We start from the raw sequence: 17703 nt of genomic DNA, 5'->3' as shown, positions 1-17703 counted from the left end.
AACATTTCTTCATCGCAAATAGTTTATCGCTCCGCTTTGTCACATACGTCATCGCCATACGTTAGAATGTAAGAAGGCCGTCGCGTTTCCCGTAAAAATCTTACGTGCCTCGGCGACAGATTCTTACCTCATCAGCCTCTTCGGTGGGCTCTCGTAATAGTGAGAAATGGAGTACACGCTGGGGACGGTGTACGCCAGGGCGGGGGCGATGGCGGTGTGGGGGGTCCTCCTCATGTTTCCGACCATGGTGGCTTCGCTTGCCTCGTTCATGTTGCTCATATCGCCGCCGCCCCTGTTGCCGATGATACCACTGATGCTACCGCTGCCAACGCTATCCTCGACGCTGCTACCATCGCCTCCGCCTCCGTTACTCTCTATATCCGCGAAAGTGTTGCTGTCCTCCGTGGCGTGCCTCTGCGCCATCGCCAGCTTCTCATGCTCGATGATCGACAGACCTGGATTTAAGACCATCATATTTTAGAAACATGTACTGAGAAATGGTATAAAAATATTATATGTACTAAAGTAAAAGGGGATTAAGAAAATATTTATCGCATTTGAATTCACGTGAATGTCAACGTGTGGATTATGTTAATGAATTTCGTACAGTTGATATAAGCAGCACCTGCCGTTATGTACATTTCAATTAAATATGTAAAACCGTGCCATTTTACAATAAATGCTCGAATATACTGGATTAAAGCACGGAATAATTTACAGAGGCGACAACGTGTTTTCGAGGAGAGCTTGACAAATGATTTAACTTCTCTCGAGCTTCCACGACACAAGTGACATGTAGAAACTTCAGGCGAGCGCGAGTTTGGGAGGTCGCTTCATGCGCCACGTGTACAATTCGGGAAACATTATTTAAGGTCATTATTTACAGAAAAAGAGACAGGCACATATTTGAAGGCATTCAGCTGCCTTGAGGAAGGAGGGAGGGGCTGAGGGATTCCTGGGACACATGTACCTCTCCACGGTACGTGAATTCGAGGAGGGACGCCATATTGTGGACCATCGAGAATAACGATCAGTCCCGCGGGAGATGGCGGGAGATTCCTTCCGCCAAGAAGAGCTCCTGAAAGTGCTTGCTGCATGCTGCGAGAATTAACCTGTGCGCTTTGAACGTAACTCCTGAAACATAAATAGGATGGGATCTTTTTAAAATGTAAGCGGTATAAGAAGGTACGCCGAAAAGAAATACTCGACGAGTCGTAACGATTTCTAACGTACGATCATTTCTAACGTAAATCAAAAGTATATCGTCGAAAAGAGATTCACTAGAACGTTATCGCGAGAATCACCGTGTAACAAAGTCGATCGGTGAAATTGGCACGCCGAGAAATGTTTGGTGCACGCGCAAGACGCTCGGGAGCCTTTTCTTTCTCACGGCTTACAATGTAAACGAGCCATCCGCGCGCGGCGGGCGAGCGCGGGAATTTCAGCGTGCAAAGGAAGCCGGTGACCGACGAACCCTTTTTTTTCCAAGCAGCCCACCACTTCCCTCTCCGCGACGCGACATAAAGGGATCGAGGCTAGCTATCGCCTGACGTCGATGCCCTTTCTCGTAGCTCGTTGCGTATGTAGGTCATCTTCGAACACGATCTTCCGTAATTCGTAATTCATGCGCGCGAGCATAATGCGCGCTCGCTGGCGCGCGGGCGTGTAACACACACGGGCGGTCGCTGCACGTAAAGCGCTTGAAGCGTATTCAGAAATGACTAGCATAAAAAAGAAAAAAAAACCATATTCGATCATCTAAGCCTTTGCGTTGTAGTTAAAATTTAAATCAAATCATTCCGAACAAAATTTCTTTAAAAAAGAAATCGTTGAATTTTTTATTTCGTTTGTAGATTTTAAATTCGAAGACAATTGCACTTTGCTATTTGCCTGCATAAACTACGTTATATTTTCGTTATCTAGAGTTATTCGAATCGCGCTACTTCTTCTCGTATCTTATGATACGATTTCATGATAGTTCCATGCGAATCGGGCGAACGAGACAATTCATGAAAGCGCTTCATGCGTTTAGACCAATGTGGGAAGAAGCCTCATTGGCAATGCCCGCCGAATAAGGAAATCAAGTGCGAGAAGAGAAAGGAGAAAAGTGACGAGGGCACGACCAGGTAGTTCAAAGCACCTGTCTTGCCGAGTGGCTCCCGGTACACAAAGTGTGTCCAACTCTTTGAGCTTCCTCTCGGCGCGGGATCATACTTCCGTATACTTCCCGTTGCGCCCAATTTCAAGCCTCTTATTTGACGAATATTGGATTTGCTGCGTATCCGGAAGAGACGATTCAACGACTATCTGTGATGTACCGCGGTTGTCCGTCGAAATATATATATATATATATATATATATTTCGACGGGCAACCGCGATACATCACAGATAGTCGTTGAATATATATATGGTATATAGTCAAATATATATATGTATCGTGAACTTTGTTTCACGTATAAGATAATGACAGTGTCTCTACCGAATATCGTACTTCGGAATCAAATTTCGAATACTTTTTTGCATTCTAATCGCTGTTGTATTAATCCCGCTCCTTACAACTTGGTCAATATGAGATCGTGCATATCGTATTACAGGTGTTCGGACCAAACGAACGCTCAGCTCTTACGTATTATGCAAAGGTTAATAGTCGAATCGCGTATACGAGTGTATAGACGTTTCGCAAGCACGATCGCAACCTTGTTTCGTTGTTTGTCAACGCCAGTAAGTGGAATCCGCGCAACAAACGTGTGAGAATTAGCGCGAAGAAGATTTTCCATTTAGATTAAGAATAACGAATTTTTTTAATTTCATAATAAACTTCTCAGAAGAATAACGAATTTTTTAAATTTTATAATAAACCCTCGCTCGTGACGCAAGGGCGGCCGACATCGCGGATATGAGACGACTTCCCTGTACGTCCGTGAACTGCGCTTGGAGATGCTTGGAGAACGGCAGCCGGACGGCAGTTCGTCCGCGCATAACACTTGTGGAAATAATGAGATGTGCAGAGTTCATCGGCGTATTATATATAATTCCCGGGGCTATTAATAATTTTCGTAATGCGGCGCGGGCCGCACGCAGCAGCAGGCCCGCGAGAGATGCCTCTCACGCGCACACATGCGTTGTTATTCCCGTTATCGCGGCGCATGCAGCTTGTGTAATAATGCGCGATACGTTGCAAAGAATTTCGGTGGGGCGTTGCGTAACACGCGCGCGTGGAAAGGCCTCGAGGACGTGTTTATGACACGCCGCAGCGCCGTCATCGACTCGCCAGGCAAGCGAGAGTACGGCTATTACTGAATGAGCGAGTAGAGATGACGCACGAGCACACACTCTCGGCACGATCGCGCGTACCTATTTAGATGTTGTTCATAGTTAGGGATATTTGGGGAGCGGCAATGCCATCGTTAGCGAAGATTGTCGATTACGGATAAGCGATAGCGACTCGATGGCGTCGCAATGAGAAAAAAAAACCGCCGTCTTCTCATTTGTGCAATAGGGCGTTTATGCAAAAGTGATAAGAAAACTGCGTAATTGTCACGCTTATTCGTATTACGTGCGTTACATTTTATTAGGTGATTGAAGCGCATGGGCGTATCCAGGATTTTTTGGAGAGGGGAAGTTTTTTTTTATTTTATTTTCTTTTCTGGATATTTTAGAATATATTTTCCTAATTTTGAATAAAAAAAATATTAGGTTTCACAAATCATAATTTTAACTTTTTTTTTTAATTTCGAGGAAGGTGAAAGTCTCCCAAATCCCTCTTTGGATACGCTCATGATTGTGCGTTATCTAAAACTATCGCTATGTTTTCTAACGTCACCACATTATTTGTACATTGCCTAAATATATTATTTGAGAGATACGTTGCAAATATTGTCATTTCGACGAGATTATGTGAAGATTTAATAACGAGAAACGAAATTGTCAGCAGCGTGACTGCCGTCACGACGAAACTTGCAAATAAAACTCGCGTGTAGTTACGCAACAGTGCAATGCACTCTTCGCGGACAATCTATTCATATTCCAAGGCCAGCCGGTAGTCTTTGGGAGTTAGGGTTTTCGACGAAGCCTCTTACGACGAGGATCATCGTTCCCCTTATTACGCAATAATAATTCGGAGCTTCGTGTATGTACGTGTATCGCGGCCGAATGTGTGTAATACACACCGTGAGTGAAGCTGGGAATTACGGAACAACTCAATGTCAATTGCGTGGCGATGTCAGCGACCGATACGTCGTAAACAATATTGCAGTTTTTATCAAAGGTTTCAGACAATGCGAGTTTAATGTTCTCCAAAGGGTCCAAACTCCGATCAAATTGAACTCAACGAACATAATAACATCGTGAAGAGGAAGATATCTGGTCGCATGAATAAAATTGGAAACTCTCTCGGTATCAATGGGTGCAACTTTTTATGTCATTCAAAAATATTCAAGACTAACGCGCGCGTAATCGAAACTACGATTGGATCGGAAAATTACGGGGCAAAAGCCGGAGCCATCCTCATGATCGTCGCGGAGCGATGATACGTGGTGCGCGATATCCAAGTTTTGCGAATAGATAAGAATGGTCGCTGATTTGATTAGAGCGGAGACAAAACTCTAATACGATAGAAGGCGGCCAATGGAAGGCAACAATGGCTCGTCAATGCTCCATCAAGGTCGACGATGCAGAGTGTGCTAGAGCAAATGTGTGTTTGCCATATCGGCTCGGCTCGTTTTACAGTTTCGTCCGCATGAAAAGTTGACAGCCCAATCGTAGTTCGAGCTTTCTCTAGGCCCGGCTAATGGCCGCGTGGGACCAAGGTCGTCTTCTTCACACGAACTCCAAGTTCGGCGAAGAAGACGTTACACACCACGGCAAAAAGCGGTGCCGAGAAAGAAAAAAAAGATATGGTGGACTTTCGAGGGATCCGCGAGGGGGGAGGAAAGAGCGCAACCACACACGCATCGCGATACGCGCAAGAAACGACACGTAGAGAGATTCATGACTGTGAATCTCGAAGTTGCCCTTGTGATAAACGGCGAATACGCGCGCGCGCGCGCGCGCGCGCGTGTGTTGTGTGTGTGTGTGTGTGTGTGTGTGTGTGTGTGTGTGTGTGTGTATCTGCGTGCACTTGTGTGCAATATCATGTGACACGCACGCGCGCCGAACGTAGGAAGAGTATTGGGACGCGGAAAATAGATGCGCACTTCTTTATCACGTGAATGTTAATCGCGCGCGACTTCTCTCAGCCTCTCTTGCGATTCGGAGATTTGGATTGCCGATGCTGCGCCCCGACGTGCGCGCAATTCTCGCTTTACGAAAATTCCACTCAGCGATTCTGATCTCCGTGGGAATCGTTATCTATGAGAAAGGAAAAAGAATGAGAACGTATTCTAATTCGGCCAATCAGCGACTCATTCGGAGAATAAAACCGTTCCTTTCAATTAACATTTAAACATGTTAATGAAATATTCTTTTGTACGATCAAGATATTATCTACCAAAATAATCGCCTTTCGAAAATGCAAAATATAATTACCGATAAACATTCGCCGATCCGATTACGTTGGTATTACGAAAGTATTATATTTTCCGAGAAACGTGTGCGCGCGACGTAGCTCGGGGGACGTGCGAATAATACCAAGCACCAAATAACAAAGCTCCTAATTCCGGTCGGTTCGTCTAATTCACGGTCATGAGTATTCGATTGCGCATCGCGCACACCCGTCACCGGAGTGTGTAAATGCATGCGGCGCATTGCGTAATTTGTTCGATGTCATTGACCCGTTTTCAATGAACGATTTCGAGTTCGAGATCCGGGGGGGGGGGGAGGGGTTTATCAGCGCTCCCGCTCTTTACCCACAGTTCGCGTCACGTATGCATATTCTTGAGTCGCACATTTATTGCAGCCGTCCGGATGAGGTCGCGCGAAGTATCGTACCCCTGTTGCCGCCCTCTCCCATCATCCCCGCATTGGTCCCCTTCCGCGAAGGTTAACAGTCACTAAGCTCGCTAAGCCAATAATCTGATAAGGGCCGCCGCGGCGCTATCATGGAAGTGTTGCGCTCTTTCGTAACTTCGCGTTTGCCTTGTAATACTAACGAACTAGGCCTTGACGCTGATTGGTACCTCCACGCGTCTAACGTTGTTGATTTTTTCTGCGGACTGTGGTTCGAATGCGATTAGAGTGTGACGTCGTGACGAAATATAGACGGAGAATTGAGTAATGACGGAGTAATAGAGAGGAGACCGGCGGCGCGAATTGCATAATAGTCTAAATTATTTAAAAAATAAAGATTAAATAATTTAAAATATAAAGATTAAAGCAATCGAGCTGTGTTTTAACATCGAGAATACGTTTAGAAACCAGTTTTCAAGCCACTCAGCGGAGAGCAGCTCCCAGTAAAAATATGTCAGTTTTTATTTTCGCGATAACAGAATATGAAATAAGATAAGACCTTGGCCGCGCGTGCTTTTCTTCCTCGTAACGACCCCGTTGGCTATTGGTATCTTCACGGCATAACAAAGCCGGATGAATCGCCGCGCAGTTCCGTGATTTAGCGAATTCTGCGTTTAGCCACGACGCGCAGCCGGCCGGATTACATGTTTGTAATAGAAATAGCAGCGCAGAAGGCCACGCAGTTTCGTAGCCGAGAAAATCACCGAGTCGGTGATCATTAATGATCGCCGACTCGGTGATTTTCTACGTGCGTAAAATAATAAAACAATTCAAAACCGTATGTCATCTTGGTATCTTAAATTTTCTGACATTGATTTCCGATAAACATCCGCGAGCATTTACAGTTAATATTTACGGCGTTTCAATATCTCTTAATCGGTCGTTCGCTTGGTGGATTCACCCAACGCGACAGAGAGGGGGAGGGGGGGAGAGAGAGAGAGAGAGAGAGAGACGCTTTCGCGTAATGACACAGGAATGCGAGGACGAGGCCGAGGAGAGGATGAACCCTAGCTGGTGAAGTCAACGGTTGGCATCCTGCATCAGAGCGCGCGCTAACGGCTAACCTTGACTCCAGGAAGTGTACTTTTGTCACGAGCATGGCGAGTTTTGCGAGCGGCGTAGTGCGTTCGTTCACTCGACACTTCTCTCTTCCTTCTCACTGCGGGTTATCCCCCTCGGAGCCCTCGGTCACGCATCGAGGCTCTCGAATTACCACCGGCTTCGCCTTGCATTCCGCCAACGTGCGGTGACGCGTACGTCGGAATAACATCGGCACAAAGTACGATAGAGAGCCTCGGATCGGCTCGCTCCGAGATAGCGAGATAGTTCCGAGGTCCCGCGCGAGCAAAGCGATATAACACCGAGCTCGATTATTCCAAGATGGACTGAGTGAACTCCGACATTTGGGATATCGGAGGGATATTCTACTTTCTCATCACCTCCGAGCATGTGAAATTGCCTCTTTTATATTTTTATATAATTACGTCTTGAAATCGTCGGGCTTACCTATGAGTTACGATAGGAATCGAAACGATGGGTATGAGACGAGCCGCTCGTTTGATGTCTTATTATCGAAATGACGGTATACCTCGCGAAAAATTTGAATTGCACATATGGTGATTCATTTTCAGGAGGCGATAAGATCTCTCATGTAACATTTTCGCCCAACATTCCGTACCGCTCAAGTATATCCACATACGTTCCCGTGCGTATCGCTTTACTTAAGGCGCTCAATGATATGTCTCATTCATATGGAGGCATAGAAAATCAGAAGCGAACAGAGGCACAATTGGTACGACAAATTTAACGCTGGAAGGCGGCATTCGACAGTCGTTATTATTGAAAATAAATGCAAACTTTTACGACCTCGCGTTATTTATGCCACATATTTATTTCACGCAGAAATCTCCACGCTTCTGTTACGAAATGCCCGAAACTTTTATCGCGCATCCGATTCTTTTCATTCAAATCGCTTTTCAGTTTCTTTCCATTTACGTATGCAACGTGTGATTTCACCTCTGACGTTCGTTATATACGAATTTTGAAAACAAATGATGAAATCAGGATTTTTTGCCAGGCATATCTGTCGTATGACCGCAAAGTATTCGCCAACAGTATCCAGGCGGATGCAATATTAAATATCTTGTGATATTTAATCAAGCCGGATGCACGGCTTGAAAATAAATCAGGCTCACGCTACGGCCGTCTATCATCCCGACTATCATCGATTCATAAAATGCCCAATTGCATGCATAGTGCATATGCAAATGCATATTGACAATGAGACAACGCACATCGTTTTATATGATGTTGCATACGGGTTGCAATATTCCACTGTGAAGTGTAAATAAATTTATTTTTTTGTCGGCCTGTTTGTGGCTCACTCAGATAATGCGTTATTCAAAGTAAATAAGAATTCTATCTTATCGCGGTACACTAAACTCTACTGACCCAGAAAGCGACACATATTCACAATACGAATGGATGTTTGAATGAATGCATAAGCAAGTAAAACTCCCCCAGCACACAATTTGCTTGGAATTTTGAACCATCAAAATTAAAAGAATATAATTCTCCGAGTGCTCCAAAATTCCTTGTATTAAAAATCAAAATGGAATTTAATAAAATTGGATAAAATTTTACAGTTTAGTTTTGGCACCCTGGCCCTAAATTCTACGCGCCGCCTGTAAAGGGTTCGTTAGATATCGCAGCGTGGACGCGCGCGCACGCACGCATACGGCCGAATAATAGTGACCGATAGTCTCCGAAGGCGATTGGATGCCTATCGACGTCTCGATCGATATCTCACACTTCGGGAGAAACTAACACGGTTACCTTGAAGTAGCTTTTTTTTCGTAATATCCATCTCGGATCGATAGAATATATAATGGCTCTCGGTGGCTCTGGGAAATTGAGCGTGTGTGTAGGCGATTGCCCTACTCTTTCCGATCTCTTTGCGCGGATGTATACCGCACTTTCAACTTTTGCGCTTCCTCTTAGCGCTAATTTGAGGTGCCGCATGTTAATACATCGGCAAACAATACACGCGACGCACTCGCTCAAATATTCTGCCTTCGGCAGAATTATCGTCTGACGCGAGATTGTCGCGTGAGAGGTAGTACGCTGTTTAATTTGCTATTTTATCACTATCCTAATTTGTTCTACATAGTTGTTTCTTAGTGATCAAAAAGACTGGACTTGAAATGATCTTTAAATATGTGATTCTAGTCGCTGCGCGTTTCAAGCGAACGAGAAGAAAAACATAGAATTGTAACGCACGTATAAAAGCACTTATCTATTTACATAAGATTATTTCCGATAAGAATGTATCGTGTGTGAGTTGTCAAATCGATATCGTAAAATAATTTGACGCATCATCCTCGCGGAAAAGAGATCCAGCCGATCGATCGATCGATGGATCACAAAGATTACTTTCTATCTCTCGCATCTCTGGGCTATCGCTCGTCGCGCCTTTCGTGAATTCCAAACGTAAATCTCGATTGCGATCGAGAACCATGGCGGTTCCCAAATTCTACATTTCTTTACCGCGAGTCACCGCGTCCGACATGCGTGCATCGAGAAGAGCGCGAAGGGAGGACGATTAGGTCTAACTGTAACCAAGACCTACTTTTCCGACTTCCTACAAGATACGTACATACGTGCACTCGCGAGTGCATACACTTGCACGCGCACGCGCCCACAATGAATTGCATAATTCTTTTTTAAAAACAACTATATATTTTCTATTCTTCTAATTTATTTATCTTATTTTATGAATAAAAGTATTAAGATATAGCAAAGATTGAATAGACTGAATAGACTGAATTTATGAGATATTTTATATTTTATGTTGAAATGTGCAAGAATAAAGTGTAAAGTTATTAATTTTTTGACAATTTTATTTTAATACTTTTATATGCAGAATATTCGGAAAAATTATGTATTAATTTTTTTCGAAAATTAATTTTATCATTATTTGTCTCCCTTCAAAACATATATCTTTTATTTCAAACCTTTTTCCGTTTTTCTTCATAATAATTTTCGAAAAATCTCAATCCGTCATTTAAAATAAGACATCCTGTACATACATTATAACATTATTTTAAAAAATACAATAAGAAGATTATTAATTAGGGTATCCGCGTACTATCCAGAGTAACTGACATATTATTCAATACTACTATCACATTTCCACGATTTTTCACGAAAATCGCGAATTAGTAATTATAGTACTTATTTGTTCCAATAGAATAGTAAACTGCTCATGATTCTAGTAATAAAGAATAGTAAATCCTTATAATTATTATTCGCTCCAATAGTAAACTATTTACGATTCTAATAATAATGAATAGTAAATGCTTATAGTAACTATTCATTCAATAGTAAATTATTCATGTTTCCAATAGTAATGTCCCATAATACACAAAATTTCAATAATTTTCTGAATAATTTTGAGTAGTTATATTTCTCAATAGTTCTCAATAGTTCCTTTCCATACGGAAGATTTTCACTTCCAACTCGCTCCCAATGCTACTGCTTGGAGAAGTAGTATGACTGAAGCGTACAGTTTAAATGTACAAAACGCGAGAAAGTTTAACGAACGAAAGCGTGATAAGTAGTGTGTGGCGATCTGATTTATTTTTGCGTGTAATGCATGTCGTTTCTGTTTGTATTAATTTTTTAAAATTATTTTTATTGTGTAGTGCATCAAATATTTAGAGATAAAATGCCAATTATAAAATTAGGAAGATATAATAAAGGTATAATTTATAAGATAGAAGTTTCTGAAGAGGATGCTGTTAAGGCTAACCAAAGTAATAGTTATAATGATCTATAATGACTTACATGTAATTTTATTTTAAATAAGTTAAAAAAAATAAATGTCTTTTATTTCTTGAGATATGTGCAATTACTTGTTCTGAAATGTTTTCGGTATCTTCATAAATATAAGATAGTAGTTCTAAAAAAGTCTTAACATAAGCTAATATAACTTTTATCTCGTCAGAATTCATGATCGCAGAATATATGTTTGTAAACACAATTCCGACTATTTTAACGCTTCAAACCGGTCCACTTGCGTAGTGTTGGCAAGGGTGAGATCTAATCGGACACATTGCCGATTGGTCGATTAAATAAAAAAATTTTTGATAGATGACTCACTAGAAAATTCGTAGGCATCGGCTGATGTGAGTGATGTGTCCGATTGAAAATGTGCGCATCTGGAACGCTCCCGTTGGCAACACTAGTAGCGCTAATGGACCGTTTTACGGAAGCATATGAAAGCAAAAGCGTCTAAAGCATTTGTAATGAATGGATCGCACCCATAAAACTTATAGATATGGACTGGCAATTGCTATAGTTTCTGCATGAGAAACAGTGTCCACGGGAGCCTCTCGCCGGGAAGCTAGACAGAGAGACGTACTTCTTTCTCTTAAGTGTCGGTCCACAAAAAGTATTTAATCTTTAAGCCGTAAAAAATTGACCAACCATAGTCGATTATTCTTTTCATATTCGATTATAATTGGTGAATTTCTTACGTCTTAAAGCTTAAATCATCTATTGTGAACCGACACTAAGATGTCCGGAAATATGTATTGCGCATGAGTTCGAAGCATGACGGATTAATATAATAATATGATCGAAAACAATAAATGTTGAGTGAATGAAGAGTGAAGAATGAAAGACTTCATAGTCAAACATATAAAATGCAATAAAATAAAAAAAAAAATATATATATATATATTACTGAAAGATATCTATTAGATTCGGAAAAAATTAACGGAGACCAATTGGATTTGAACTCGGGATCCCTCGTCTACTAATCCGACACTTAGTCTGCACGACCACGATGGCTCCTCTCTGTTAGCTGTTTATATTCCGAATCTCTTTCAGACCGCTTACGATCGTCTAATTCTTACAGTTCGGCCATTCTGGTATTACATTCGTCCCGAATGTACCGAGTCTTCCTCTATTGGACTTTTATCCGAAACTTGGAGCTTCTGCTCCCGACTTCGATCACTTCTTGAACGACCGACACGACTTCTTTGGAGTACTACTCCGCGATTTTTTTTTTCCGTTCACTTTCTTGAACGCCCGACACGACATTGGAATACTACTCCCCGACTTTTTCCGTTCACTTCTGAACGATCGACTTGTCAGGTAACATAGGCTGAATCTTCTCTGAGGTAACATAGGCTGAATCCCACTTCTGAGATTGAAAGATATCTATTAGATTCGGAAAAAATTAACGGAGACCGACTGGATTTGAGAACTCGGGATCCCTCGTCTACCAATCCGACACTTAGTCTGCACGACCACGACGGCTCCTCTCTGTTAGCTGTTTATATTCCGAATCTCTTTCATGACCGCTTACGGTCGTCTAATTCTTACACTACTGTAATCAAATATAAACGAGATTTTTAAATTTAAACTGCGCGGGTTCATCAATTCTGACAAATATTTTTTTGATTAAGTTGGTAGTACTGTCTTTGACATCTGTGTGAAATTTCATTCTCTTTATTTGTTTAATAGTGAACGCTCGTTTTTGTGAATATCCAAAAATATTTTTTTCGATTTTTACGATGTGTGATTCTGTTCGGCAAAGAAATTGTATTTTATTTTGTTTGCGGAATGAAATTTCTGCTACTGAAACGTTTAGAATGTTGCAGAAGGCTTTTAGTGACCAGGCTCTATCGAGACCAAGAGTATTTGATTGGTATAAAATGTTGAAAGATGGTCGAGAAAGCGTAGAAAACGAACCACATCAAAGACGACCAAAAACATCAACTGATGAACAACACGTGAAGCAAATCAAGGATTTGGTGCTCCAAAATCTTCGATTGACAATTAGAGAACTTGTCGATACTTAAACATTTCATTTGGATCAGTCCAGACCATTTTTGCTTGAGAAAAGTCAAATCTCGTTTGGTTCCAAAAACACTCAACTTTTTGGAAAAATAGCATTGCGTTGAAGTGTGTGAAACAATGATTTCTGACTACCAGGACAAGATGAAACGCATGATAATTGGAGATGAGATTTGAATCTATGCGTACAACCCGGAAACAACCAACCAATCGAGCGAATATCGTGCAAAAGGTGAGGCAAAACCAAAAAGATCGCGCCAAAGTTGCTCAAAAATCAAGATTTTGTTAACAATTTTCTTCGATTATCGTGGTGTGATGCATTATGAATTCCTTCCGCCGGGCTAAACTGTTAATAAGGAATATTATTTGAGTGTTATGCGTCGTTTGCGTAAAGCTATTCGCCTCAAGAGGCCAGATTTATGGGCAGACACCTCATGGTTTTTACACCACGATAATGCGCCATCTCACACTGCACTGGTTCTTCGTGACCATTTCGCCAAAAACTCGACCCATAACCGGTCGTTCCACAATCACCGTATTCGCCTGATTTAGCACCGTGTGACTTCTGGCTATTCAGTAAACTCCAAAGACCGCTCCGGGGACACCGTTTTGAATCGATTGAGGAGATACAAGCCGAAATCAAGAAGGTATTGAAGGCCATTCCGGAAGAAGAGTTTTCAAAGTGTTTCGAGGATTGGAAAAAGCGTTGGCATAAGTGTATTGCATCGGGAGAGGATTATTTTGAAGGCGATGAATTTGATTTTGAAGAATAAATAAAGATTTTTCACTCTATAACAAAAATCTCGTTTATATTTGATCACAGTAGTATATATACTATATATATATATATATATATATATATATATATATATATATATATAAGAAAAGTGAAAAAATATATATTAGATAAAACTTTTAGATTAATTTGTGGAAAGAGTTTTAAAATAAACGATATGTAATTCTACATCAAAGTTTTTATTTTTTATGATAATTCTGTAAAATAATAAAAAAAGAATGAAATAAGAATTATAATATTTGATGAATCATGCATGGCATACTTACTGCATACTTAAATTTTAGTTTTATATATAGTTTCTAATGTTGTTTTATTTTATATACATGATACACAATACACTCGTTTTTTAAATAATGAAATTATAGAAGAATAATTTTCTTTTTAAAAATGCGAGTGTTTGGAAAAATATGATAGTTATAATTATTTTGAACAATAAATGTTTTGAGACTAATAATAAATGGTTTTCTATAAATAGGCGGTTCGTGTTATTTATATTTATTGCACTTAAGCTTCTTGTTCTTTTTTTTCCATTATTCACAAATATATTTATTCTGCTTTAAATATTGAAAATTCTAAGCAACGTGAACCTAATGTTCTAATGTAATAAAATCTGTTAAAAAAGTGAGTAATAGAATAGAATGTAATTTTTTTTAATTTTAAATGAAACAATTAAATAAACAATTAAATAAACAATTAAATAACTTTTTTCTAAGAATTATTATATATTAAGAATAATTGAATTGAATTTATAATTTAAAGTTCTCAAAATTTATAAAATTTATTTATTTATTTGTAAAATAAAAAATTTCACAAATGCTTCTACAATCATTATACTTAATATATGTTACTTTACAATAAGTCCTGCTTCATTATTATTTACAAATGAAAAGAAACACTATTTTCTGCAGAATAACTCACTCTGCAAAATAATATACTTTCGAACCATTATTTCTTTTTAGAAATATAATGTGATATTTCTATTGATATTCCGCAAATACGATACTTTGCAAATAACATACAAATAACCTCAAACTTTTCTTTAACTTGTATAAATATACACCAATAAGAATGCATTAATGTATAATGTATGTCAAGCATGTGCAAAACGTATTTCCGGACACTTTTAGAAAAAAAGAGACGTTTCTCTCTCCAACCTCCCGCGGACATAATTATATCTGTATTACCAGTCCATAGATATAAGGGCTATGACCGCACCCTTTGTCTACATTTTAAAAAACCATACTGCATTTTCCAGTGATAGCAGCGCCTCCAAGGATTCACGGAGATATTAAAACTGAAACCTCAGTTTCCAGTCTCAGCTGTACGCTCTGGTTCCGAGATAGCGTAAAACAGTCAATGAGTTTGAGAAAAGGAACTCTGACGAGTTCTACTTTTATGATGGATATATTAAAATATGGTTATATTTGGATTAGAGTTCGAGAAATTACAATTTAAGATTATTTGGTTCGCAATAAAGATAATTTCCTAGATTAATGTAAACGTAAACAGAAATATCATAAAGAGTTATATAAAAACAATATTAACAAAGTGGCAATAATAATAATAATAATAATAATAATAATAATAATAATAATAATAATGATAATGATGATGATGATGCAGCTAGAATAACAACAATAATAATAATAATGTCAATGGAAAATATATCATGAATCATAGTGATGAATAAAACAACATTGTGATATAGATTTATATATAATTTATATATAATTATATGCGGAGTAGAAAAACAAATTAAACAATATCAAATAAGAATGGAGATGATGGCTAGAAAACATAGTATAAGAGCTTCAAAGGTATACGACAAAAATTATTATATATATTATTATATAAGTGGATAAAAGTATCAGCACTGTATATAATTTGACGTAAGTTTAATACTAATAGTATATTTAATCAATTAATATAAAAAGGAGATGTCAAATAGTAATAATAATAATAATAATAATAATAATATAATGTAAATTAAAAATATAATATAGTATTTAAGTGTTATTATAAAGAGCTACACAAAAAGATATAAATTTAACGTGATATGAATTTAATTTATAAAGAAATCAATCAATCAAATAATAATAATAATAATAATCTAAATAATAATAATAATAGAAATGATTATCTTAAGTGGTTCAAAGTAAATGGTTAAAAGTTTAAAATTCTAGCAAATTTTCTTTCCTTTCCTTTTCCTTCCTTAATAGTTAATATAATATAATTTTCATCTTTAATAGATTCGGTGATTTGATTCATTGGATTTGACATTGGAATGATTCGACGACTACACGCTTTGGAAGTTCATTAACGTCCTGCATCGAAGCCGTACCTTCAGGATAGGGCCCGATACGAAGAGGTGAGGCGAACATATAGTTTTCCTCGGCGGAGCGTTTTATTTCACAAAATGATTATTTGGGCAAAAATAAATAAAAAAAAGTATGAAAAAAGAAAGAAGCGATGGTAAGACTAAGATCTAATATTTTCGGAGATATAAATGTTATACAAATTATAAACTCCTAACAGCACGCGTCCGTTCTGAGTATGTTCTGAGAAGATCGCAATGCATATATTGCGATTATCTCAAAATATTCTCATACGTACTGCGATCGACTAAGTACGTTCTAAGTACGTTCCTATGCCTGGGATAACATCTTCCATGGAATTTCGCCGCGAATATTCGTAGCGAATGATGACAATATTAGGAAAGGATGAAAACGGGAAGTTTTCAATAGATTATGGTTGCGTTCCGATATTGATTGTTAGTATTAGAAAATCTATAATATACGTGACACCCTTTACAAAAAAATAAGTGAAAAAAAATTTTTTTAAATAAGAAAAAGTGATGAAACATCTTTTATCTTGGTACCATCGCATATTTCTAAAACGACCACCCATCCAACTTGAAAGCAGCATCCTGGCTCGATGCTGCTTTACTTTTATGTTGAGATGAAACCTACTACTGAAATGATGATATAAGTGAATATAGAATTTTGACATAAAATATAATAGATATGGTTAAAGCGATGCTGGACTGACGGGCGAACTCCGACGAAAATGTTCACACATATGCACATCTAAACATACATAGATTTTTACATAGATATTTATGTATACATACATACACTCATCATACAGGCACGTATACATATCTATGAAATTTTCAGACAATGTATTCTCTTATATACAGCTCCTAAACGCATTTTTAAAAGCATAGTATTATTCTTCTTTGTAATTCTGACCCGGGTGAATATGTGTTGTTTATATGTAAAAAGTTTAAACTTTTGTGCACAGCAAAATGTTGTCACAAGTTAACCTCAAAAGTCGATAACAAAATTGTAATTTTCTAACTTTTTTCTTCTTTCATATGAAATATGCAGACCCGAGTTATTGTCTATACTTCAATTCTGGAAAAGGATTTTTAATTCTGTATGATCACTGAAAAAATTATCTTATCTAAAAATGATCGACTCAGTCGATCCGATCTCCAGCATCACCTTAATGAATGTTACTATATTGTCGTATAAACGGTCTCAATTTTAAAATCTCGATTGCGTATGTAATTCTTGTAGATAATTTATTGCATATATAAAGCCGTGAATATATTATGTTTAATGAGAATCATTTTCCTTGTGAAAATGTTATTTTAAGTTTATAAATTATTATATATATTTTGTTTACTAGCTTATAAATCTGTTAGTAATTGTATTAAATATGCGAAATATTTTTCTTATTTATATTGAAAGATATTTATTAGATTCGGAAAAATAAACGGAGACCGACTGGATTTGAACTCAGGATCCCTCCTTTACTAATCTGACACTTAGTCTGCACGACCACGACGGCTCCTTTCTGTTAGCTGTTTATATTCCGGATCATGAAATGATTCGGAATATAAACAGCTAACAGAGAGGAGCCGTCGTCTTTCATGACCGCTTACGGTCTAATTCTTACAATATATTATAATTAATTAGTTAATTAAAGAAAGATAATAATTAATAATGTTATTTCATTATTTATTTATTAAAAAATGGCTTAAAAATAACAATTAAATGATGAAATATTTATGACGATAATATATCATGAT

The 17703-nt window shown here is 38.3% G+C and overlaps 1 protein-coding gene and 1 long non-coding RNA gene across 8 annotated transcripts in view; one reads left to right on the top strand and one right to left on the bottom strand.

Moving 5' to 3' along the window:
* LOC105423131 (uncharacterized) overlaps positions 1-11687 on the bottom strand; it is a 39147-nt gene extending 27460 nt beyond the window's left edge. The window contains exons 1-3 of one of the 5 annotated variants that reach the window (XM_089075567.1): positions 11108-11687; positions 971-1134; positions 128-455 (exon numbers count right to left, since the gene is read on the bottom strand). In XM_089075567.1, coding sequence (XP_088931693.1) covers positions 128-455; positions 971-1097 — 455 coding nt within the window. In that variant the 5' untranslated portion in view covers positions 1098-1134; positions 11108-11687. Of the gene's footprint in view, positions 1-127; positions 456-970; positions 1135-2140; positions 2291-2697; positions 2785-5527; positions 6243-7011; positions 7183-11107 lie in introns of those variants that run through there. The other 4 variants (XM_089075564.1, XM_089075568.1, XM_089075566.1 and 1 more) reach the window with 4 other exon arrangements.
* The window catches only part of LOC105423132 (uncharacterized), a 66801-nt gene extending 49388 nt beyond the window's left edge, over positions 1-17413 (top strand). The window contains exons 1-2 of one of the 3 annotated variants that reach the window (XR_016138919.1): positions 14684-15424; positions 15857-17413. This is a non-coding gene — a long non-coding RNA (uncharacterized LOC105423132). Of the gene's footprint in view, positions 1-14683; positions 15497-15856 lie in introns of those variants that run through there. The other 2 variants (XR_967354.2, XR_016138920.1) reach the window with 2 other exon arrangements.
* Positions 17414-17703: the final 290 nt, after the last annotated feature.

The sequence above is a fragment of the Pogonomyrmex barbatus genome, unplaced genomic scaffold, assembly GCF_055798465.1.
Source record: "Pogonomyrmex barbatus isolate J1 unplaced genomic scaffold, ASM5579846v1 scaffold19, whole genome shotgun sequence".
In the NCBI taxonomy this organism is placed as follows: Eukaryota; Metazoa; Arthropoda; class Insecta; order Hymenoptera; family Formicidae; genus Pogonomyrmex; species Pogonomyrmex barbatus.
Note: the sequence above shows the minus strand (reverse complement) of the source record. Positions and strands in the feature narration are given on the sequence as shown.